Below are 24576 nucleotides of genomic sequence, written 5' to 3' on the forward strand. Positions count from 1 at the left end.
TGCGCGTCCGGAGCCTGTGCTCCGCAACGGGAGAGGCCACAGCAGTGAGAGGCCTGCGTAACGCAAAAAAAAAAGAAAAACAAAACAAAAAAAGAAAAAAGAATAAACAGAAACAAAAGAACAGGGACAGGACCTGCACCAGTGGGAGGGACCTGCACCAGTGGGAGGGACCTGCACCAGTGGGAGGGAGCTGCACCAGTGGGAGGGACCTGCACCAGTGGGACGGGACCTGCACCAGTGGGAGGGACCTGCACCAGTGGGAGGAAAGGTTTCCATACACTAGGAAGCCCCTTACCGGGTGGAGACTGCAAGTGGCAGAGGGGGAAATCTTTGGAACCACGGAGGAGAGCACAGCAACAGGGGTGCGGAGGGCAAAGCGGGGAGATTCCTGCAGAGGATCGGTGCCGACCAGCACTCACCAGCCCGAGAGGCTTGTCTGCTCACCCACTGGGGCACGCGGGGCAGAGAGCTGAGGCTCGGGCTCTGGTCAGAGCAGAGGGAGAGGACTGGCGCCGTGAACACAGCCTGAAGGGGTTAGGGCACCACGGCTAGCCGGGAGGGAGTCCAGGGAAAAGTCTGGACCTGCCGAAGAGGCAAGAGACTTTTTCTTCCCTCTTTGTTTCCTGGTGCGCGAGGAGAGGGGATTAAGAGCGCTGCTTAAAGGAGCTCCAGAAACGGGCGCGAGCCGCGGCTACCAGCACGGACCCCAGAGAGGGGCATTAGATGCTAAGGCTGCTGCTGCCGCCACCAAAAACCCTGTGTGCAAGCACAGGTCACTCTCCACAACTCCCTTCTGGGGAGCCTGTGCAGCCCGCCACTGCCAGGGTCCCATGATCCAGGGACAACGGGAGAACACACGGTGCGCCTCAGGCTGGTGCAACGTCACGCTGGCCTCTGCCGCCGCAGGCTCGCCCCGCACTCTGTATCCCCCCCTCCCCCCAGCCTGAGTGAGCCAGGGCCCCCGAATCAACGGCTCCTTTAACCCTGTCCTGTCTGAGCGAAGAACTGATGCCCTCCGGCAACCTACACACAGAGGCAGGGCCAAATCCGACGCTGAACACCGGGAGCTGTGTGAACAAAGAAGAGAAAGGGAAATCTCTCCCAGCAGCCTCAGAAGCAGCGGATTAAATCTCCACAATCAACTTGATGTACCCTGCATCTGTGAAATACCTGAATAGACAACGAATCATCCCAAATTGAGGAGGTGGACGTTGAGAGCAAGATTTATTATTTTTTCTCTTTTCCTCTTTTTCTGGGTGTGTATGTGTATGCTTCTGTGTGAGATTTCGTCTGTATAGCTTTGCTTTCACCATTTGCCCTAGGGTTCTATCTGTCCATTTGTTTTTGCTTTTTTTAAAATTTTACCTTACTTTATTTTATTTTCTTTTATCTTCTTTCTTTATCTTCCTTCCTTCCTTCCTCCCTCCCTCCCTCCCTCCCTTCCTTTCTTTCTTTCTACTTGTTCTCCCTTTTATTCTGAGCCGTGTGGATGAAAGGCTCTTTGTGCTGCAGCCAGGAGTCAGTGCTGTGCCTCTGAGGTGGGAGAGCCAATTTCAGGACACTTGTCCACAAGAGACCTCCCAGCTCCACAAAATATCAAACGGCAAAAATCTCGCACAGATCTCCATCTCAACACCAACACCCAGCTTCACTCAACGACCAGCAAGCTACAGTGCTGGACACCCTATGCCAAACAACTAGCAAGACAGGAACACAACCCCACCCATTAGCAGAGAGGCTGCCCCAAATCATAATAAGGCCACAGACACCCCAAAACACACCACCAGACGTGGACCTGCCCACCAGAAAGACAAGACCCAGCCTCATCCACCAGAACACAGGCACTAGTCCCCTCCACCAGCAAGCCTACACAACCCACTGAAACAACCTTAGCCACTGGGGACAGACATCAAAAAATACGGGAACTACGAACCTGCAGCCTGCAAAAAGGAGACCCCAAACACAGTAAGATAAGAAAAATGAGAAGACACAAAAGCACACAGCAGATGAAGGAGCAAGTTAAAACCCACCAGACCTAACAAATGAGGAAAAAGGCAGTCTACCTGAAAAAGAACTCAGAATAATGATAGTAAAGATGATCCAAAATCTTGGAAATAGAATAGACAAAATGCAAGAAACATTTAACAAGGACCAAGAAGAATAAAGAGGAAACAAGCAATGATGAACAAAACAATAAATGAAATTAAACATACTCTAGAAGGGATCAATAGCAGAATAACTGAGGCAAAAGAACAGATAAGTGGAAGCTAAACTAGTGGAATTAACTACTGAAGAGCAGAATAAAGAAAAAAAAATGAAAAGAACTGAGGACAGTCTCACAGACCTCTGGGACAACATTAAATGCACGAACATTCGAATTATAGGGGTTCCAGAAGAAGAAGAGAAAAAGAAAGGGACTGAGAAAATATTTGAAGAGATTACAGTTGAAAACTTCCCTAATATGGGAAAGGAAATAGTTAATCAAGTGCAAGAAGCACAGAGATTCCCATACAGGATAAATCCATGGAGAAACACGCCAAGACACATACTACTCAAACTATCAAAAATTAAATACAAAGAAAACATATTAAAGGCAGCAAGGGAAAAACAACAAATAACACACAAGGGAATCCCCATAAGGTTAACAGCTGATCTTTCAGCAGAAATTCTGCAAGCCAGAAGGGACTGGCAGGACATATTTAAAGTGATGAAGGAGAAAAACCTACAACCAAGATTACTCTACCCAGCAAGGATTTCATACAGATTTGATGGAAAATTAAAACCTTTACAGACAAGCAGAAGCTGAGAGAGTTCAGCACCACCAAACCACCTTTACAACAAATGCTAAAGGATCTTGTCTAGGCAAGAAACACAAGAAAAGGAAAAGACCTATAATAACAAACCCAACACAATTTTTCTTAATTGTTTCTTCCCATTTTCTCATGGGAATAGGAAAATACATATTGATAATTACCTTAAATGTAAATGGATTAAATGCTCCCACCAAAAGACACAGACTGGCTGAATGGATACAAAAACAAGACCTATATATATGCTGTCTACAAGACACACACTTCAGACCTAGGGACACATACACACTGAAAGTGAGGGGATGGAAAAAGATATTCCATGAAAATGGAAACCAAAAGAAAGCTGGAGTAAAATTCTCATATCAGATAAAATAGACTTTAAAATAAAGACTATTACAAGAGACAAAGAAGGACACTACATAATGATCAAGGGATTGATCCAAGAAGAAGATATAACAATTGTAAATATTTATGCACCCAACATAGGAGCACCTCAATACATAAGGCAAATACTAACAGCCATAAAAGGGGAAATCGACAGTAACACATTCATAGTAGCAGACTTTAACACCTCACTTTCACCAATAGACAGATCATCCAAAATGAAAATAAATAGGGAAACACAAGCTTTAAATAATACATTAAACAAGATGGACTTAATTGATATTTATAGGACATTCTGCCCCCAAACAAGAGAATGCACATTTTTCTCAAGTGCTCATGGAACCTTCTCCAGGATAGATCATATCATGGGTCACAAATGAAGCCTTGGTAAATTTAAGAAAACTGAAAGTGTATCAAGTATATTTTCTGACCACAATGCTATGAGACTAGATATCAATTACAGGAAAAGACCTGTAAAAAATACAAACACATGGAGGCAAAACAATACACTACTTAATAAGAAAGTGATCACTGAGGAAATCAAAGAGGAAATCAAAACATACCTAGAAACAAATGACAATGGAGACACAACGACCCAAAACCTATGGGATGCAGCAAAAGCAGTTTTAAGAGGGAACTTTATAGCAATACAATCCTACCTTAAGAAACAGGAAATATCTCGAACAAACAACCTAAACTTGCACCTAAAGCAATTAGAGAAAGAAGAACAAAAAAAACCCCAAAGTTAGAAGAAGGAAAGAAATCATAAAGATCAGATCAAAAATAAATGAAAAAGAAATGAAGGAAATGATACCAAAGATCAATAAAAGTAAAAGCTGGTTCTCTGAGAAGAAAAACAAAATTGATCAACAATTAGCCAGACTCATCAAGAAAAAAAGGGAGAAGACTCAAATCAATAGAATTAGAAATGTAAAAGGAGAAGTAACAACTGACACTGCAGAAATACAAAAGATCATGAGAGATTACTACAAGCAACTGTATACCAGTAAAATGGACAACCTGGAAGAAATGGACAAATCCTTAAAAATGCAAAATCTGCCAAGACCGAATCAGGAAGAAAGAGAAAATATGAACAGACCAATCACAAGCACTGAAATTGAAACTGTGATTAAAAATCATCCAACAAACAAAAGCCCAGGACCACACGGCTTCACAGGCGAATTCTATCAAACATTTAGAGAAGAGCTAACGCCTATCCTTATCAAACTGTTCCAAAATATAGCAGAGGGAGGAACACTCCCAAACTCATTCCACGAGGCCACCATCACCCTGATACCAAAACCAGACAAGAATGTCACCAAGAAAGAAAAGTACAGGCCAATATCACTGATGAACATAGATGCAAAAATCCTCAACAAAATACTAGCAAACAGAATCCAACAGCACATTAAAAGGATCATACACCATGATCAAGTGGGGTTTATTCCAGGAATGCAAGGATTCTTCAATACATGCAAATCAATCAATGTGATACACCATATTAACAAACTGAAGAGAAAAACCATATGGTCATCTCAATAGATGCGGAGAAAGCTTTCGACAAAATTCAACACCCATTTATGATAAAAACCCTGCAGAAAGTAGGCATAGAGGGAACTTTCCTCAACACAATAAAGGCCATATATGACAAACCCAAAGCCAACATCGTCCTCAGTGGTGAAAAACTGAAAGCATTTCCACTAACATTAGGAACAAGACAAAGTTGCCCACTCTCACCACTCTTATAAAACATAGTTTTGGAAGTTTTCCACAGCCATCAGAGAAGAAAAGGAAATAAAAGGAATCCAAATCGGAAAAGAAGAAGTAAAGCTGTCACTGTTTGCAGATGACATGATACTATACATAGAGAATCCTAAAAATGGTACCAGAAAACTACTAGAGCTAATCAATGAATTTGTTAAGTAGCAGGATACAAAATTAATGCACAGAAATCTCTTGCATTCCTATACACTAATGATGAAAAATCTGAAAGTGAAATCAAGAAAACACTCCCATTTACCACTGCAACAAAAAGAATAAAATATCTACGAATAAACCTACCTAAGGAGACAAAAGAGCTGTATGCAGAAAATTATAACACTGATGAAAGAAATTAAGGACGACACAAATAGATGGAGAGATATACCATGTTCCTGGATTGGAAGAATCAACAGTGTGAAAATGACTATACCACCCAAAGCAATCTACAGATTGAATGCAATCCCTATCAAACTACCAACGGCATTTCTCACAGAACTACAACAAAAAATTTCACAATTTGTATGGAAACACAAAAGACCGCGAATAGCCAAAACAATCTTGAAAACGAAAAACGGAGCTGGAGGAATCAGGCTCCCTGACTTCAGATTATACAACAAAGCTACAGTAATCAAGACAGTATGATACTGGCACAGAAACAGAAATATAGATCAATGGAACAGGATAGAAAGCCCAGAGATGAATCCACGCATATATGGTCACCTTATCCTTGATAAAGGAGGCAGGAATGTACAGTGGAGAAAGGACAGCCTCTTCAATAAGTGGTGCTGGGAAAACTGGACAGGTACATCTAGAAGTATGAGATTAGATCACTCCCTAACACCATACACAATAATAAGCTCAAAATGGATTAAAGACCTAAATGTAAGGCCAGACACTATCAAACTCTTAGAGGAAAACATAGGCAGAACACTCTATGACATAAATCACAGCAAGATCCTTTTTGACCCACCTCCTAGAGAAATGGAAATAAAAATAAACGGGACCTAATGAAACTGCAAAGCTTTTACACAGCAAAGGAAACCATAAAGAAGACCAAAAGACAACCCTCAGAATGGGAGAAAATATTTGCAAATGAAGCATCTGACAAAGGATTAATCTCCAAAATTTACAAGCAGCTCATGCAGCTCAATAACAAAAAAACAAACAACCCAATCCAAAAATGGGCAGAGACCTAAATAGACATTTCTCCAAAGAAGATATGCAGACTGCCAACAAACACTGGAAAGAATGCTCAACGTCATTAATCATTAGAGAAATGCAAATCAAAACTACAATGAGATATCATCTCACACCAGTCAGAATGGCCATCATCAAAAAATCTACATACAATAATGCTGGAGAGGGTGTGGAGAAAAGGGAACTCTCTTGCACTGTTGGTGGGAATGTGAATTGGTACAGCCACTATGGAGAACAGTATGGAGGTTCCTTAAAAAACTGCAAATAAAACTACCATATGACCCAGCAATCCCACTACTAGGCATATACCCTGAGAAAGCCATAATTCAAAAAGAGTCATGTACCAAAATGCTCATTGCAGCTCTATTTACAATAGGCAGGAGATGGAAACAACCTAAGTGTCCATTATTGGATGAATGGATAAAGAAGACGTGGCACATACATACAATGCAATATTACTCAGCCATAAAAAGAAACAAAATTGAACTATTTATAAGGCGGTGGATGGACCTACAGTCTGTCATACAGAGTGAAGTAAGTCAGAAAGAGAAAGACAAATACCGTATGCTGACACATATATATGGAATAAGAAAAAAAAAAATTCATGACGAACCTAGCGGTAAGACAGGAATAAAGACACAGACCTACTAGAGAATGGACTTGCGGATATGGGGAGAGGGAAGCGTAGGCTGTGACAAAGTGAGAGAGTGGCATGGACATATATACACTACAAACATAAAATAGATAGCTAGTGGGAAGCAGCTGCACAGCACAGGGAGATCAGCTCAGTGCTTTGTGACCACCTAGAGGGGTGGGATAGGGAGGTTGGGAGGGAGGGTGATGCAAGAGGAAAGAGATATGGGAACGTATGTATATGTATAACGGATTCACTTTGTTATAAAGCAGAAACGAACACACCATTGTAAAGCAATTATACTCCAATAAAGATGTAAAAAAAAAAAAACATGGTATATCACTCCATCAGTTTTTATCATCTTTAATTTTTTTCCATCAGTGTCTTACAGTTTTCCGCATACAGGTCTTTTGTCTCCTTAGATAGGTTTACTCCTAGGTATTTTATTCTTTTTGTTGCAATGGCAAATGGGAGTGTTTCCTTAATTTCTCTTTCAGATTTTTCATCATTAGTGTATAGGAATGCAAGAGATTTTTGTGCATTAATTTTGTATCCTGTTATTTTACCAAATTCATTGATTAGCTCTAGTAGATTACTGGTAGAATCTTTAGGATTCTCTGTGTATGGTATCATGTCATCTGCAAACAGTGACAGCTTTACTTCTTCTTTTCCAATTAGGATTTCTTTTATTTCTTTTTCTTCTCTGATGGCTGTGGCTAAAACTTCCAAAACTATGTTGAATAATAGTGGTGAGAGTGGGCACCCTTGTCTTGTTCCTGATCTTAGTGGAAATGCTTTCAGTTTTTCACCATTGAGAACAATGTTGGCTTTGGGTTTGTCATATATGGCCTTTATTATGTCGAGTTAAGTTCCCTCTATGTCTACTTTCTGGAGTGTTTTTAACATAAACTGATGTTGAATTCTGTTAAAAGCTTTTTCTGAATCTATTGAGATGATGATAAGGTTTTTCTCCTTCAATTTGTTAATATGGTGTAACACATTGATTGATTTGTGTATATTGAAGAATCCTTGCATTCCTGGGATAAACCCCACTTGATCATGGTGTATGATCCTTTTAATGTGCTGTTGGATTCTGTTTGCTAGTATTTTGTTGAGGATTTTTGCATCTATGTTCATCAGTGATATTGGCCTAGAGTTTTCCCTCTGTGTGACAACTTTGTCTGGTTTTGGTATCAGGGTGATGGTGGCCTCATAGAATGTGTTTGGGAGTGTTCCTCCCTCTGCGATAGTTTGGAAGAGTTTGATAAGGACAGGTATTAGCTCTTCTCTAAATATTTGATAGAATTCACCTGTGAAGCCATCTGGTCCTGGGCTTTTGTGTGTTGGAAGATTTTTAATCACTGTCTCAATTTCAGTGCTTGTGATTGGTCTGTTCATATTTTCTTTCTTCCTGGTTTAGTCTCAGAAGACTGTGTTTTTCTAAGCCTTTGTCCACTTCCTCCAGGTTGTCCATTTTATTGGCATACAGTTGCTTGTAGTTGTCTCTCATGATCGTTTTGTATTTCTAGTGTCAGTTGTTACTTCTCCTTTTTCATTTCTAATTCTATTCATTTGAGTCTTCTCCCTTTTTTTCTTGATGAGTCTGGCTAATGGTTTATCAATTTATCTTCTGAAAGAACCAGCTTTAGATTTATTGATCTTTGCTATTGCTTGCTTCTTTTCCTTTTCATTTATTACTGATCTGATCTTTATGATTTCTTTCCTTCTGGTAACTTTGGGTTTTTTTTGGTTCTTCTTTTAGTGCTTTAGGTGTAAGGTTAGGTTGTTTATTTGAGATGCTTCTTGTTTGTTGAGGTATATAAACGTCCCTCTTAGAACTGCTTTTGTTGCATCCCATAGGATTTGGGTCATCATGTTTTTATTGTTATTTGTTTCTAGGTATTTTTTTATTTTCTCTTTGATTTCTTCAGTGATCTCTTGGTTATTTAGTAGCGTATTGTTTACCCTCCACGTGTTTGTATTTTTTACAGATTTTTTCCTGTAATTGATATCTAGTCTCATAGCGTTGTGGTCTGAAGATATACTTGACATGATGTCACTTTTCTTCAGTTTAGCAAGGCTTGATTTGTGTGTGACCCAAGATATGATCTATCCTGGAGAATGTTCCATGAGCACCTGAGAAGAAAGTGTATTTTGTTGGTTTTGGATGGAATGTCCTGTAAATGTCAATTAAGTCCATCGTGTTTAATGTATCATTTAGAGCTTGTGTTTCATTATTTTCATTTTGGATGATCTATCCATTGTTGAAAGTGGGGTGTTAAAGTACCCTTCTATTATTGTGTTACTGTCAATTTCCCCTTTTATGGCTGTTAGCATTTGCCTTATGTATTGAGGTGCTCCTATGTTTGGGTGCATAAATATTTACAATTGTTATTTCTTCTTCTTGGATTGATCCCTTGATCATTATGCAGCATCTGTCTTTGTCTCTTGTAATAGTCTTTATTTTAAAGTCTATTTTGTCTGATATGAGAATTGCTACTCCAGCTTTCTTTTGATTTCCATTTGCATTGAATATCTTTTTCCATCTCCTCACTTTCAGTCTGTATGTGTCCCTAGGTCTGAAGTGCGTCTCCTGTAGACAGAATATATACGGGTCTTGTTTTATTATCCTTTTGGGCAGTATGTGTTTTGATTGGAGCACTTAATCCATTTACATTTAAGGTAGTCCTCGATATGTATGTTCCCATTACCATTTTCTTAATTGTTTTGAGTTTGTTATTGTAGGTATTTTCCTTGTCTTCTTTTTCCTGCCTAGAGAAGTTCCTTTAGCATTTGTTGTAAAGCTGGTTTGCTGGTGCTGAACTCTCTTAAATTTCGCTTGGCTGTAAAGGTTTTAATTTCTCCGTCAAATCTGAATGAGATCCTTGCTGGGTAGAGTAATCTTGATTTGTAGGTTTTTCCCTTTCATCACTTTAAATATGTCCTGCCACTCCCTTCTAGCTTGCAGAGTTTTGGCTGAAAGATCAGCTGTTCACCTTATGGAGATTCCCTTGTATGTTATTTGTTGATTTTCCCTTGCTTCTTTTAGTATTTTTTCTTTGTATTTAATTTTTGACAGTTTGATTAATATGTGTCTTGGCGTGTTTCGCCTTGGATGTATCCTGTATGGAACTCTGCCTTTCCTGGACTTGATTGACTATTTCCTTTACCATATTAGGAAAGCTTTCAACTATAATCACTTCAAATATTTTCTTAGTCTCTTTATTTTTCTCTTCTTCTTCTGGCACCCCTAAAATTCGAATGTTCGTGCATTTACTGTTGTCCCAGATGTCTGTGATCCTGTCCTCAATTCTTTTTATTCTTTATTCTTTAGTTTGTTCTGCAGTAGTTATTTCCACTCTTTTATCTTTCAAGTCAGTTATCCGTTCTTCTGCCTCAGTTATTGTGCTATTGATTCCTTCCAGAGAATTTTTAATTTCATTTATTGTGTTGTTCCTCATTGTCTGTTTGCTGTTTAGTTCTTCTAGGTCCTCGTTAAACGTTTCTTGTATTTTCTCCATTCTATTTTGAAGATTTTGGATCATCTTTACTATCATTACTCTGAATTCTTTTTCAGGTAGACTGCCTATTTTCTCTTCATTTGTTTGGTGTGGTGGATTTTTACGTTGCTCCTTCATCTGCTGTGAATTTCTCTGTCTTCTCATTTTGCTTAACTTACTGCGTTTGGGGTCTCCTTTTCACAGGCTGCAGGTTTGTAGTTCCTGTTGTTTTTGGTGTCTGCTCCCAGTGGGTAAGGTTGGTTCAGTGGCTTGTGTAGGCTTTCTGGTGGAGGGGATTGGTGCCTGTGTTCTGGCGGATGAGCCTGGATGTTGCATTTCTCATGGGCAGGACCATGTCTATTTGTATGTTTTGGGGTTTCTATGAACTTATGATTTTAGGCAGCCTCCCTGCTAATGTGTGGGGTTGTGTTCCTCTCTTGCAAGTTTTTTGGCATAGGGTGACTAGCACTGTAGCTTGCTGGTCGTTGAGTGGAGCTGGGTCTTATGTTGAGGTGGAGATCTCTGGGAGAGCTTTCAACATTTGATATTACGTGGGGCCGGGAGGTCTCTGGTGGTCCAATGTTGACCTCAGCTCTCCCACGTCAGAGGCTCAGGCCTGACACCCAGCCTGAGCACCAAGACCCTGTCAGCTACAGGGCTCAGAAGAAAAGGGAGAACAAAAGGAAGAAAAAATAAAATAAAATAAAATAAAGTTATTAAAATAAAAGATAAGGAAAATATTTTTTAAAACAAAAAAATAAAAAAGTAATAAAAGAAAAAGAAAGAAGAGAACCAATCCAAAAAACAAATCCACCAATGATAACAAGCGCTAAGAACTATCCAAAAAAAAAAAATGGACAGATAGAACTCTAGGACAAATGGTAAAAGCAAAGCTGTACAGAGAAAATCTCACCAAGAAGCATGCACCTACACATTCATGGAAAGAGAAAAAGGAAAATACACACACACACACACATATATAAAGGAAGAGAGCAACCAAATCAATAAACAAATCTAGCAATGATAATAAGCTCTGAATGCTAAACTAAGATAAACATAAAACTAGAGACAAATTAGATGCAGAAAGCAAATCCCAAGTCTACAATTGCTCCCGAAGTCCACCGCCTCAATTTTGGGATGATTCGATGTCTATTCAGGTATTCCACAGATGCAGGTACATCAAGTTGATTGTGGAGATTTAATCTGCTGCTCCTGAGGCTGCTGGGAGAAAGTTCCCTTTCTCTTCTTTGTTCGCACAGCTCCTGACGTTCAGGTTTGGGTGTGGCCCCGCCTCTGCATGTAGGTCGCCCTCTGACATGTTTTTTGCCCAGACAGGATGGGGTTAAAGTAGCAGCTGATTCGGGGGCTCTGACTCACTCAGGCCAGGAGCAGGGAGGGATACGGAATGTGGGGTGAGCCTGTGGTGGTAGAGGCCCTTGTGACGTTGCAACAGCCTGAGGTGTGCCGTTTGTTTTCCCAGGGAGGTTGTCCCTGGATCACGGGATCCTGGCGGTGGCGGGCTGCACAGGCTTCTGGGAGGGGAGGTGTGGATAGTGACCTGTGCTTGCACACAGGCTTCTTGGTGGCTGTAGTAGCAGCCTTAGCGTATCATGCCTGTCTCTGGTGTCCATGCTGATAGCCGCGGCTTGCACCCATCTCTGGAGCTCGTTTAGGCAGTGATCTGAAGCCCCTCTCCCCGCACACCTCGAAACAATGGTCTCTTGCCTCTTAGGCAGGTCCAGACTTTTTCCTGGACTCCCTCCCGGCTAGCTGTGATGCACTAGCCCCCTTCAGGCTGTGTTCACACAGCCAACCCCAGTCCTCTCCCTGGTATCTGACCTCTGAAGCCCGAGCCTCAGCTCCCAGCCTCCACCTGCCCCGGCAGGTGAGCAGACAATCCTGTCAGGCTGGTCATTGCTGGTTGGCAGGGTTTCGCTGTGTGGAAATCTCTCCGCTTTGTCCTCTGCATCCCTGTTGCTGCGCTGTCCTCTGTGGCTCCGAAGCTTCCCCACTGCCTACTCCCCGTCTCCACCACTGAGGGGGCTTCCTAGTGTGTGGAAACTTTTCCTCCTTCACAGCTCCCTCCCAGAGGTGCAGGTACTGTCCCTATTCTTTTGACTCTGTTTTTTCTTCTGTTTTTGCCCTACCCAGGTACGTTGGGAGTTTCTTGCTTTTTGGGAAGTCTGAGGTCTTCTGCCAGGTTCAGTAGGTGTTCTGTATGAGTTGTTCCACATGTAGATGTATTTTTGATGTATTTGTGGGGAGGAAGGTGATCTCCATGCCTTACTCCTCCACCACCTTGAAGGTCCCTCCAAGAAATATAACTTTAATGTTCTAAATATGTTCATACAATAAGTTGCTAATCTATGAAAAGGTAATTTTCTGGTGTGAAATTTGGGATTTCTCCTATGTTCATAACTCACCTCATGTAATTTTTGAATAGACTATTTTTTAAGAGCAGTTTAGGTTCACAGCAATTGAGGGGAAGTTAACAGACTTCTCCTACACTTCCTGCCCCCATACATACATTGCCTTCCCCATTATCAACATGCCACGATGGAGTGGTACATTTGTTAAAACTTATGTACCTACATCACACAATATTATCACCTAGAGGCGATAGTTTTCATTAGAGTTCACTCTTGGTATTGTACATTTTATGGGTTTGGATAAATTTATAATGATATATATCCACCATTATAGTATCATATAAAGTAGTTTCACTGTCCTTAAAATTTTCTATGCTTTGCCTACACTTATTCATCTCTCTCTCTCTCCTCCTTAAGCCCTTATAACTACTGATCTTTTAACTGTCTCCATAGTTTGCCTTTTCCAGAATGTCATATAGCTGGAATCATATACTATGTAACCTTTTCAGACTGGCTTCTTTAATTTAGTGATATGCATTTAAGTTTCCCCCGTGTCTTTTCATGGTGACGTAGCTCATTTCTTTTAAGTGCTGAATGATATTCTATTGTTTGGATGTACCAGTTTGTTTATCCATCACCAGCTGAAGGACATCTTGGTTGCTTCCAAGTTTTGGCAATTATGACAAAGCCTGCTATAATATAAACATCCATGTGCACGTTTTTTGTGAACATAAGGTTTTCAACTCCTTTGGCTAGATACAGAGGAATGCAATTGTCGGATCCTATGGTAAGAGTGTATTTACTTTTGTAAGACAACAGCAAACTCCCTTCAAAAGTGGCTGTACCATTTTGCATTCCTACCAGCAATGAATGAGAGTTCCTATTGCTCTTTGTCAGCATATGGTGGTGTCAGTGTTCTGGATTTTGGCCATTGTAATAGGTATATCTGGCACTTATTTGGTGTAACGAGTGGTATCTCATTGTTGTTTTAATTTGCATTTTTACATAGGATTTGGAGTATCTTTTCATTTACTTATTTGTCATCTGTAAATCTTTGGTGAGGTGTCTGTTAAGGTCTTTGGCTCAATTTTTTAAATCCAGTTGTTTTCTTACTGTTGAGTTTTAAGGATTCTTTGTATATTTTGGGTAATAGTCCTTTATTAGATATGGGTTTTTTTGTAAATATTTTTTCCCAATATATGATTTCAATTTTCATTTTCTTTATAATTTTTTTTTTTTTTTTTTGCGGTACGCGGACCTCTCACTGTTGTGACCTCTCCCGTTGCGGAGCACAGGCTTCGGACGCTCAGGCTCAGCGGCCATGGCTCATGGGCCCAGCCGCTCCGCGGCATGTGGGATCTTCCCGGACCGGGGCACGAACCCGTGTCCCCTGCATCGGCAGGCGGACTCTCAACCACTGCGCCACCAGGGAAGCCCCAATTTTCATTTTCTTGATAGTGTCTTTCACAGAGCAGAAAAATTTAATTTTAATGAAGTCCAACTCACCAGTTGTTTCTTTCATGGATCATACCTTTGGTGTTGTATCTAAAAGCTCATTGCCAAACCCAAGATTATCTAGATTTTTCTCCTATGTTATCTTCTAGGAGTTTTATAGTTTTGCATTTTACATTTAGATCTGTGACCCATTTTGAATTAATTTTTATGTAAGTTCTCTATCCAGATTCATTCACGTGAATACCTAATTGTTCTAGCACCATTTGTTAAAAAAAGACTATCTTTGCTCCATTGTATTACCTCTGCTCCTTTGTCAAAGATCAGCTAACTGTATTCATGTGGGTCTATTTCTGGGTTCTGTTCCATTGATCTATTTGTCTGTTGTTTCACTGATATCACCCTGTCTTGGTTACTGTAGGTTTCAAGTAAGTCTTGAAGTGCAGTACAGTGTCAGTCCTCCGACTTTGTTCTTCTTCTTCAATGTTGTATTGACTATTCTAGGTCTTTTGCCTCTCCATTCAAACTTTAGAATCAGTTTGCTAATATCCACAAAATAACCTGGTGGAATTTCAATTGGAATTGCACTAAATCTATAGATCAAGTTGGGAAGAAAAGACATCTTGACAATATTGAGTCTTTTTATCCATGAACATGGGCTATCCTCATTTATTTAGTTCTTCTTTGCTGTTTTTCATCAGAGTTTTGTAGTTTTCCTCATATATATTTGGTTAGATTTACACCTAACTACTTAATTTTGGGGGTGCTAATGCAAATGACAATGTGTAAATGAGACTGTGTTTTCAATTTCAAATTCCACTTGTTTATTGCTGGTATATAGGAAAGCAATTGACTTTTGTATATTAACCTTGTATCCTACAACCTTGTTATAATCACTTCTTTGTTCCAGGGTTTTTAGTTTTTTATTCTTTTGGACTTTTTACATAGATAATCATGTTATCTGAAAACAAATTCTTCTTTCCCAACCTGCATACCTTTTACTTCCTTTTTTGGGGGGGGGGGTCAAACTGCATTAGCTAGTACTTCCAGTATGATCTTGAAAAGAGGTGGTGAGAGGGGACACCCTTGCCTTGTTCCTGATCTTAGTGGGAAAGCTTTCAGTTCCACAGCTGTAGATTTTTTATAGATATTCTTTACAAAACTGAGGAAGTTTCCCTTTGTTCCTAGTTTACTGAGAGATTTTTTTTTATCATGAATGGGTGCTGTATTTTGTCAAATGCTTTTTCTGCATCTATGATATGATTCCCAAATGATTTTTAATGTAGATATTAATAATAAGGTTAGATCACACTTCTGGGTCTGGTGAGTAGCATATAAAGAAAGATATGTTATAAATGTGTTATGCATCTCTCTTTATCTAACCCACCATATAACTGCCAAACGACAATGGTTGAATATTTACTTAACCTGAGATAACAAAGTTAAAATGAGACAGAAAAGTAGAAACCTTTAAGGAGAAATACAAGAATTCTATCAGAAATACACTAAAAACTAAAGCAAACATTTAAAATTACTATTAAAAGCTTTTCAGATATTAATCACCACCAATATTCCTACCTTTTGGACAAGAAATGACCAAATGGTACTAGAAATTTTTTCAAGAACTCATGGAGTGCTTCCAAAATCATATCCTCATAGTGTACCATAAAGAAAGTCTCAACAAATATTAAGAATCAATATCATATAGACCATGATCTGTGGTCTCTATTTAACCAGATTAGAAATTAGTAATAAAAAGGAGTCTAAATACCCATGTATTGGGGAATTTGAAGTTAGACTTCTAAAAAATTCATGGATCAAAAAAAAGATCATAATGAATGTTTCATTTTACATGTATAAATTTGGGCACATATAACCAATCCTCTCCCTAATTTGCTATAGATTAGCAAAAAACCTCTGCTACTTGGCAGAAGTAAAACCTTGAGTATTTGAAGAGAAACATATGCTGCATATGAGATATGTGGCTTGAGACAGACTCCCTCTGGCCTTTTCTTAAACCTATCCAAAAAATCTACACATTAACCTAAAATACAAGACTTTATCCTTCCTGCAAGCACAACTTAGCTTTGGGTTAGCTAAAGTATGCTTAACTTCCCTCCCTGACTTCATGTTTAGTGCATAGGTGGTAAAACTGGTAATGAAGAATAGAAATAAATAGTCAACATTAGGTTATTATGCCTCAAACTGTAGTCTGAGTTTCCTGAGAAAATCTGCTTTTTAAAGTAGCTGAACATGTCTTTCTTCAAATATACCTCTAAATCCTTAATATTTCAAACACTTCAATTAGTACAGTTTTTTCACCAAACCAACATGACATCAGATAATATTTAATATCTTTAGAAAAATCCACTTAGCTATGAGTTACAAATGTTTTACTATAAATCCTAAGAAGCACGTTCTGTAATAATCTGAAATTATGTCTTCTTTTTACTCTAAAGTGAGTTTACATAGGTCTGGTTTTTACACAGCTAAGAGTTATTTTTAAAATCCCTGCAGGTCTTACCTAGTACACATTCCTAAATAGAAATAAATAATGTTCTTGTCCCTCCAGAGTTTATAATTTAGTAAATAATCCTAGACTGGGGTAAAACCCCTCTTCTTCAAAGTTGTAAATCTTTTGATAGTTAAATCAGTCCATGTAAGAGAACAAGCGAAATAGCAAGATGACAGAAGAGGAAGTAAAACTGAAAAACAACAAACAATTAGACATGACTAATTGGCCACACTGCATCCCATTAATTTTACTTAATGTTCCTATAGTGTTAGAACAAATGACATTAAACAACCAAAAAGTAACACTGTTCTTGTTCTAAAACTCTCAGGACCCACATACAATAACTAAGGTCTCATCATGTACACTGGTTTGTAGAATGTGGAAAAGATGTGATCATTCTTTCAGAGGTGCTTAAATATCAATAAGTCAATAAGGATTTATTGAAAACATACTGTGCAAAATAGTGTATTAGGCAATGGGGAAAATAAAGGAAAACATAAGACTCTTCTACCTTGAAGTGCTTACAATCTACTTGGGAAGATAAGATTTTCATGAAGAAAGACAGAGGGGGAGGGAGGGACTGAGAAGGAAGACAAGGAGACAGAGAAAGAGAGGCATAATACAATGTATAATATTTATGACAAGATATAATTCATTGCTAAATTTTGTAAGAAAGATTAAAAGTGATATGGAAATTCAGGAAAGATGAGAGTCTGTAAAGTTGAAAATATCTTCCCAATCTCTGGAAATACTTGTACTTTTATGCCCCTGTGAACAAGGTTATTAAATTCCATTTCATCAGATCTTCAAGTTAAATTTATATATTTAATTCCACCTCTAGTCACACAAGCACTCTTTCCTCTCCCTTCTTTGCCTACTCATCCTTGAGTACTCATTTCTTTTGGAAAGACTGTCTTTCCTTTCCCACCATCATGTATACTTTTTCTTTCTTCCTGGTCTCTCAGATGAACTTCAGCATATGGTATCAGCTACAGATGGATGCTTCAACAGCACCCTGTGCATTCTTTGTCCCAAAAATGTAATCATAGTAAAACGTGATAAATGCCATCCATCTTTCCTACTAGACCATAAGTTCCAAGACTGCAGATAACACGTTTACCTTTGATTTTTATTCTTTTCCTAGCATCTATTACAGTTCCTGGCTTAATAGGTATCTTCTGAATAAATGAATGTGCAATAATATGTATCCTGTTAAGAGGATGTGGCACATATATACAATGGAATATTACTCAGCCATAAAAAGGAACAAAATTGAGTTATTTGTAGTGAGGTGGATGGACCTAGAGACTGTCATACAGAGTGAAGTAAGTCAGAAAGAGAAAAATGAATACTGTATGCTAACACATATATATGGAATCTAAAAAAAAATAAATGGTGCTGAAGAACCGAGGGGTGGGACAGGAAAAAAGAGGCAGACATAGAGAATGGACTTGACATGGGGAGGGGAAAGGGTAAGCTGGGACGAAGTGAGAGAGTGGCATGGACTTATATATACTACCACATGTAAAATAGATAGCTAGTGGGAAGCAGCCACATAGCACAGGGAGATCAGCTCGGTGCTTTGTGATCACCTAGAGGGGTGGGATAGGGAGGGTGGGAGAGAGACGCGAGAGGGAGGGGATATGGGGATATATGTATAGCTGATTCACTTTGTTATACAGCAGAAACTAACACAACATTGTAAAGCAATTAAACTCTAATAAAGATGTTAAAAAAAACGTTTCCTGGCCTTTAAAGTAAACAATATTCAGAAGAAAATAGCAGTATAGTTTTCTAACATACCATTTGAAGGGCTGAAAGTTCTTCTGTTAGTCGAGAAATCTGTACATTATATTGTTTTCTTGTATTTGCAACCTGTAAATTAAGATATCTATGAATTATTTAGGTCTACAGTAAAAATAATTAACATCCAATAAAAACATTTAGAATAATAATTTTGATAAAAAATAAAACTATAACTTTTAGGGCATAAAGGATAAGCACACGATGTATTAAAGAGTCAAGAATTTATCATAACAGTGGAAGTAAGTGAACAGGATGATGTCTCCTAATGTGTTTGTCAAATTTTGGTCTTTATAACGGGTTCTCTTTCAATTAAAATTTACCATATTAGAAATGAAAACAGAAAATTTCAAAATAATTACTTATTAATCCCTTTATAAATAATAACTAAAGTCATTACAGGTTAACAAAAAATACACTTTTGTGAAAATATGTGTATTTCCCAAAAATTAAAAAAATTTTAGAAAAGTGTTATTAGTTTACATTTTTGCAAATTTCCTTAATGTCTATGGCTTAATAGAAGATAGCTAGACTCTCATATCTATTTCCATGTTCAAGCTGTTGTGTTGTTGCATACCATCAACTTCTGGAAGACAACCCTGCAAAGTCATGAGAGAATGACTGTGAAAAAAGCAAACTGTTTTACTCTAATTATGAAAGTAGGTATGATTTTGCAGACCACCTGAACAATACTTTGAGATCTGCTACCACAGAGCAAGTCAGGAGAAAAACTGAAATATACACTAAAAATGTAATTAATAACTTTTAAGGCACTTTTGTTTTATAAACAGAAGAATATTTTTATAGTACACATCATATTTCAGTGTCACATTACTTTATAAGAAAAACCCTTATTTTAATTAGCAGTTAAATATCTTCAGAAATAGCAGAATTTATGTGTACAGAGTAATTTCAAGAATTAGTCACATCTCCTCAGGGTGGCTCCTAAGACAATATTTTTTTCTAATATCTACTCATGTTTTAATAAATTTATTTATTTATCTTTGGCTGTGTTGGGTCTTTGTTGCTGTGCGTGGGCTTTCTCTAGTTGTGGTGAGCGGGGGCTACTCTTCGTTGCAGTGTGCGGCCTTCTCATTGTGGTGGCTTCTCTTGTTGCGGAGCACATGCTCTTGGCGTGTGGGCTTCAGTAGTTGTAGCTCGCGGGCTCTAGAGCTCACGCTCAGTAGTTGTGGCACACGACTTAGTTGCTCTGTGGCATGTGGGATCTTCCCGGACCAAGGCTCGAACCCATGTCCCCGGCATTGGCAGGCAGATTCTTAACCACTGCGCCACCAGGGAAGTCCCTACTCATGTTTTTAAAAAGACCATGAAGAATATTGATCCTGATGATATATCATCAGTACACATTTATGACCCAAAGGTTTTTGGAAATTTTATAGCATCTTATAAAATGGATTATTTCTCAAACATGATGTAAACCTTCTGTAGAACATTTACAACACTGCTATATACTTTAGTTAATCAAACTAGAGTTATCTTTTGGAAGGCCTGCCGAGCATATTATATGTGGGTCCATTTCCGTTCCATTTTAGGTTATAATTTGATGTAGCTTTTCCTATGAAAAATTATATTAAAAATCAACCCACCCTATTTACAGGTCAGTGACAATCACAGTTAGCATTTATTGAGATTTAATGTGTTATGAACTGTCCAGAGTGCTTTACGTGTCATTATCTCATTAATTCTCACAACAACATGATGAAGTAGTTATTATCCCCATTATAGATAAGGAATATTCAAGCTGAAACTAAGTCATGAAGGTTCCTAGAATAAAATAATTTTGGTTCTTATAAGCCCAATCATGTCTGTCTGTCTCTCACATAGTTTTTTAAAAGTGTTCTTTTAGTATCTAGAAATGATGCAGGTAACATGAGGGTTTATGATCATAATAGTATATATATTTTGAAATCACTTATGTTAATAATTTCATAGATAGTCTTTATGAATATGCAGGAAAGCATATTAATGTAAATATTACAGTAAAAATGAAAACAGGAATTTCTACTTTTGCTAATCCATCTATCTGACAAAATATCAAATTAAAAATTACAACCAAGGCTTTTTGAAGAAGTGGCTGGCTGATTCTAGGTCTGAGGCAAGGAAAGTACAAGATGAGAAATATCATTTATCCAGGAAAACTAGAGAGACAAATTGAGAATAAAAATGAAGACTGATGGCAATGAATCATGAAATAAAAAAATAAAAACGAATCCATCATAACAAACAAAGGGGGCAGGACTCTAGCCCTAACCAAAAAATAACAACTAATAAATGTATAGAAAGATTGACAGAAATAGAATTTCTAATTACCCAATATATTTATTTATTTTAGACAAGGATTATCAATGGATGACAAAACCACTGGATGAAAGATTTTGGTGGAAAAGGATAGCTGCATGGTCTTCAAGTATCTTTCCCAATTATTCATAAAGTATAAAATGGAAAGATCTGGTCTTAACACTTTAATCATGTGGTCAAGCTCAGCATCACCAATGTACAACTGACATTACAGCTTCCTGATGTGATGAAGTGGGATGTAGGTATACACATCACTCTGCCAGAAATGACCTGAATCTAATCAAAACGAAACAGTCACATGAATCCAAATGTGGAATATTCTGAAGGATTCTACAAAGGATTCTTTGTCATATACAAAGGAAGGCAGGGGACTGGGTTAAATTGAGGGAGACTACAGAGACGTGGTAGTCAAATACAATGATGCATAAACATGGATGGGATCCTGAATTTTAAAGACCAAACAGCTATAAACAATATTTTAGGGAAATTCGAGTGTGAATTGAAGTAATGTTGATTTTTTTTAAGACATGGTAATTGTGGTGTGGTTGTGTAGCAAAATGTCCTTTTTCTGGGGAAGCAGATGACAAGATGAAGTGTCATGAGGCCTGCAGTCTATGTCTGAATGTTTGGCAGAAGGGAAGAGTGTGTATGTAACATAGAGAGAGATGGAATGGGTGTAGCAAGACACGAAGAGTTTTCTGGGTGAGAGGTAAATAAGTGTTCATTATACGGCTCTTTCCTTTCTATGGGTTTGAAAATTTCTAAAAATAAAAAAAATACAAAATTCACGAGAAACAATTTCTCATAGTGATTGAGAGTAGAGCTCATCTGCAACCCAGTTCTGCTACTTCCTAGAGGTGGAACCCTAAGCGAGTTAGTTAACTACTCTGTTTTTCAGTTTTTTCATCTTTAAAATGGGTTTTTGTGGTTTCTTCCTCCTAAACTCACTTTACACTTTTTAACTTTACCACACCACTTATGAATTAATTCATATCCATACCAGAGGAAAAGGCAAATAAATGTATGTCTTCCCTCTCTCTTTATATGAAAGCAAACTTATATTTCCAAGACAGTTTTAACTTTCATAAGGCTTGCAATTCAAACTAAGAAACAACTCATTGCTTTAACACAGAAAAATAAGATTTAGTCTTGATAATGGAATTGCAAACAACAACACAATTCACAAATCATATAGGTATCTGCATGATGCAACTGAAACAACGCTAGGCTCAGTATAGCAAGGAGAAGGTTTGAGTCTAAGTTCTGGCTTTAATTAGTGTACAATTTTGAGCTAGCCAATAACCTCTCATGGGTTTCAGCTTCATTACAAATAAAATAAGAGGTTAAAGCAGATTTCTCTTGTACTCCAGTCCTAAGACACTCTAAGATACTGCAAATAACAGTGGGTTTTCTTCTCTTGCTTCTTGTATGTTCTAAGTTTCTTTTTGACCCTTCTTCCTAGCCTAAATCTCTCTCCTTCCCACTTGCCCTACCCCCTACCTCTACCTCACCCTGGCACCAATGTTAGGGGCTACTATCATGAGATGATTTTTATATGAAATTTAGCACAATTGATACAATCAGCTGACAAATAATTACCTAGGTCCACAAGGCAAAAACTTAGGTAGTATCTACTCTTAAGCTGTTGAAATTCTGTAAAATTTTGAATTTTAAATATAATTAAAACCCCCTTACTTCCTTCCTGGTTCTTATGGCAGCATCTTGCACAAGCCGAGAAACGGTTTCTTTCATTTTCTCTATATCTTCTTCTTTTTGCTTCTCCTCAAGCAGAGCCTTCAGAAAATAATAATTTGATGTTATTATAGGTCACATCGTTATTAATAGAGATTATGTAATAAATGGGTAAAAACCTATCCACTAATCACTTTCTTGAAAGCATACCTCTTATGCGAAACTTCTGAGACATCTCCACTTTGAGATCTTGCCTAAGTTATGAATGATATTTATTTTCCTTAACCTCCTCACTGACCTTGTCCTAACTAAAAATTTATTCTTTTCCTCTGATATTTGTTTTAGCCAGTAACATCACTCTTCTAATCTCTATGGCTGGGAATTTAGGATTATTTTTTAATTTTCTTTCTCCTTTATTCCCTATGTAAAACAAATAATCAAATCTAAATATTATATTCTTGGAAAAATCTCTTAGATTTCCCTTTCTTTCCATTATTTGGTTTTATTCAAATTATGTCCCTTGTCACCTCATACCTCCATCACTGTAGACACCACCTACTTCCTCTCCATGAAATTTCTAACCAACCAATCATTTTCATCTCACCTAAAAAATACTCTTATAAGCCTAGTTCTGTTGTCAGTCACATCCCATTTCTTTGCTTCCCTGTGGAGCAAAACTCCTCTAAAGTCTGCACTTGCACATTTCCAAAACTTTGTTATGTTCACTCTAATCAGGCTTTCACTGTCCATGATCTCTATACTGCTAACCCATGAGAGTCAATTTTGCATAATTATCTTATTGATCTGTCAAACAGCACTTGAGATAATGGATTACTTTCTTTTCTTTGTTTTACTTTCTATACTTGGCTTTTAGCACACCCTAGTATTGGTTTTCCTCTTAACTCACTGATTATTCCTTTTGAGTCTGCAATGCTGTTTCTTCCTCTTCTCCTGAACCTCTCTATTATTGAACTACCCAAGTCTTAGTCCTTGGTCCTTTTCTCTATCCACATCCACCCCTTGGTGGTCTAATCCAATCTCGCAGTTTTAAATGCCATTTATATGCTGAAAAGTCCCAAGTTAACATGTCTAGTTCAAATATCTTCCCGAGCCTGGAACTCCTCCAATTTTAGGTTTGAATGAATCTTTTTTTTCTTTTTTTTATAAATATCATTACAGAGTAAGCAGCTCTGTGTTCTGATCCCACTGTCTTGCAAAGATACCATACACATTCCTATCTCTGTTTTTGTTGTTTAATAAACTTCCTCCTACTTAAATAGGTAAGCTAGGGAGAAGTAATAGCTGTTTTGATATAACAATCTTGTCATGGAGAATGGGACAATGGGGAAAAGGGAAGTTTCATAAGAAACTATGGTAAGGTTGTGCTTCATACCTGTTTGTATGATTGGTTAAGAGAACTTCTTGGAACAAGCAACTGAAGGTGGGAACCCTCTGGTAATTAAGCAGTAAGTCAAGAGGGAACTTAATACTGTAGCCATAAACAGGCAATTTACGGTTCAAGCCCAATTTGTGGATTTGAGACTTGGATGAAAAGATTTAAGGGACAGGGATGAGTATTATTACTACTACCTTCTCTGTCCATTGTGCTCCACAGAAAATATTCATTTTTATGACCTGATGTTAAGAATGCTCATAGGCTTCGGAGAAGAGAGAGACACAATTCTGCCCTGTTCTTAATTTTTCTAGTTAACTTAGGCGTTTAGAGGAATTCCCAAGCATATTATGTATTCTGTTCCTTTCATCCATTCTAAAAGATCACAGAAGGGAATAGTATCTGAAAGGTATAAAAAGCACCTTAGCATTCCCCACAGCTTAGATTTGGATAATTGTTTCTTTTTTATTTCTTAGTAGCTTCTTACCATGCAACTTATAGCTTGTTTTGTTTTTAATAGTTCTCTTGGAAAACCATCTATCATATAAGAAAGAAAACATAAATAAAACAAAGTATTTCCTTTGTAATCCCCATATGTCCCAGTGGAGTACTATGCATACACTATGAATTCAATAAATATTGATTAAATGAAATAATAATTTAATGATTGCTTCGTAAGGGAGCCAGCAACATTAAAAACATCACTAATCATTAGAGAAATGCAAATCAAAACTACAAGGAGGTGTC

At 38.0% G+C, this 24576-nt stretch overlaps 1 protein-coding gene across 5 annotated transcripts in view; it reads right to left on the reverse strand.

The window, feature by feature from the left end:
- The window catches only part of SCLT1 (sodium channel and clathrin linker 1), a 264343-nt gene that overhangs the window by 90358 nt on the left and 149409 nt on the right, over positions 1-24576 (reverse strand). For all 5 annotated transcript variants that reach the window (XR_009519466.1, XR_009519467.1, XM_060011870.1 and 2 more), the window contains exons 13-14: positions 22440-22538; positions 18426-18497 (exon numbers count right to left, since the gene is read on the reverse strand). Coding sequence is in view for 3 of the 5 variants with exons in the window: in XM_060011870.1 (XP_059867853.1) it covers positions 18426-18497; positions 22440-22538 (171 nt within the window). In the remaining 2 variants the exon portion in view is untranslated. The remainder of the gene's footprint in view (positions 1-18425; positions 18498-22439; positions 22539-24576) is intronic.

This window comes from Delphinus delphis, chromosome 5, assembly GCF_949987515.2.
Source record: "Delphinus delphis chromosome 5, mDelDel1.2, whole genome shotgun sequence".
Taxonomy (NCBI): domain Eukaryota; kingdom Metazoa; phylum Chordata; class Mammalia; order Artiodactyla; family Delphinidae; genus Delphinus; species Delphinus delphis.